At 46.5% G+C, this 1,781-nt stretch overlaps 1 protein-coding gene across 1 annotated transcript; it reads left to right on the top strand.

Annotated features, from left to right (window-relative positions):
• Positions 1-310: 310 nt before the first annotated feature.
• LOC117800982 (nuclear RNA export factor 3-like) lies at positions 311-1,751 on the top strand (the record flags this gene model as incomplete). The annotated part of the gene is made up of 5 exons (XM_034653583.1): positions 311-338; positions 447-600; positions 1,276-1,359; positions 1,454-1,558; positions 1,671-1,751. Coding segments are annotated over exons 2-5 (321 nt in total), but the record flags the coding sequence as incomplete, so codon positions are not given.
• Between the last annotated feature and the right edge of the window lie 30 nt (positions 1,752-1,781).

The raw sequence follows: 1,781 nt of genomic DNA, 5'->3' as shown, positions 1-1,781 counted from the left end.
CAGAACCGTTTGTGGTATTGGGACCACTGATGTGTTGTTCTCAATTTCAGAGCATAATGACGTAGGTAACTACTTACCAAGACGAACAAGATGCTGGGATATTTACCGAAGGAGATACAACAACTGGTCTGAACAAGTCAGTTCTGGCAGTCATTCTTCGTCCCACCAGCAACAAGATGGAGATCCAGCAACAAATGGCGCTCACACGAGAACCCGAATAAGATAGTAAGTGACCAGTCAGCATAGCTGAAGTGTACCAGCCAGTGGAATACATAGCCCTGTAGTTGAATATGTCATTCCCTTCTCCAACCTGGAAGAGTGAAGAGTGATAGAATCAGGTTAATGGTTGAGCAAACTTTATTGTACCCTGGTATCAGTGGGCAAATGTGTAATGGAAGACTTTCTGAGCACGTGTGGACTACTTCCTTCTCTCCACTTCCCCACAGCACTCCCTATGCCATTCCACTGCATCATCGGAGCGGCAATTTTCAGAAACAAGACCAAACCCAAGCTAATGTGGAGGGAAAGCAAAAGCCTCCAGAGAGAAGAATGGAGCGGGAGAGGCAGGATGAGACCATGGGGAAATGGTACAAGATCATTGTGAGTGTCCTGGCAAAATGGACCTAATAGGTAGAAGAAAGTGAACAGAGGGAATTGTGTTGGACTCACGTAGAGATGCTAGGTACTTTTGGGGGGGGGGCAGAGGAGTGAGTAATCGGTCTTTTTATTACTAGCATCATTACATTTGCTACATTACATATGTTAACATCCTAGTTAACATCCTAGATCAGGTAAGGGCAGACTCAGAGAAGCAATATAAAGGGGACAGACTGACTACAGGGAGAATCAGGTAAGTCGTCTAAGAGCAGAGGAAACTACAGCCAAGGAAATGGAGCAACTCCACACCGGAAGGCTCAGTTTAGCTCTAGCCGACTGTGGGAGGACGTTGAGTCTCTGGGGTCTGTTGGAGAAGCGGGCTAAGGCACCCTGCCCTGAGCTAGGATCACTTGGACCTTTATAAAAGGAAGTACGTGTTAAACATCTTAAGTCGATTATTTGAAGAAAAGTGTTTGAATGGAAGGAAAGGTTATTTAGGAAATCCATGTCTGGTACAAAAGTTCGCAATAATGGATAATGTCTTATCATAAGAAATTATTTTAAAGCCCCCCCAGCCACCCAAAGGTATGAAAGGAAGACATGGTTGGGTCTTATCTTAACCTTGGATTCCATTCTGTCAATCTCTTCTTCCATCTCTCCCCCCTCCCTGCCTCCTAGATTCCATTTGGCATCAAATATGATGAGAAGTGGCTGCTGGATCTGATTCAGCGACAATGCAGTGTCCCATTCACCCCCATCGAGGTAAGAGAAAACAGTGAAGCAGATGAGAAGAAACAGGGCAGATGAGCAGTGGCTCGGGTCTCATATTCTCTTTCTCTTGCCATTCTCCCTACAGTTTCACTATGAGAGAATGCAGGCCCAGTTCTTTGTTGAGGATGCCAGCGTTGCCTTTGCACTGAAGGGTGTCAATGGCAAGATCTGGGATGAGGCTAACGAAAGGGTGCGTGTCAAGGGCATGGCTGGGTCTAGTTAGGGGCAAGAGGGCAGGACAGGGGCAAGGTCTTGTGTCAGATTTCCTGGTACTTACCCAGCCCCTCTTTTGTTCCCTACAGATCTCTATCTTTATCTACCCCTCTTGCACACCCCCCTCTTTGCAGAAGGAGCTGAAGTCAGAAAAGGTGGAGCAGACAAAGGTAATGCAGACTCAAGACTGGTTGTGCATC

This window comes from Ailuropoda melanoleuca, unplaced genomic scaffold, assembly GCF_002007445.2.
Source record: "Ailuropoda melanoleuca isolate Jingjing unplaced genomic scaffold, ASM200744v2 unplaced-scaffold9979, whole genome shotgun sequence".
NCBI lineage: Eukaryota > Metazoa > Chordata > Mammalia > Carnivora > Ursidae > Ailuropoda > Ailuropoda melanoleuca.
The sequence above is the reverse complement of the archived record's forward strand: the minus strand, read 5'-3'. Positions and strand labels throughout refer to the sequence as shown.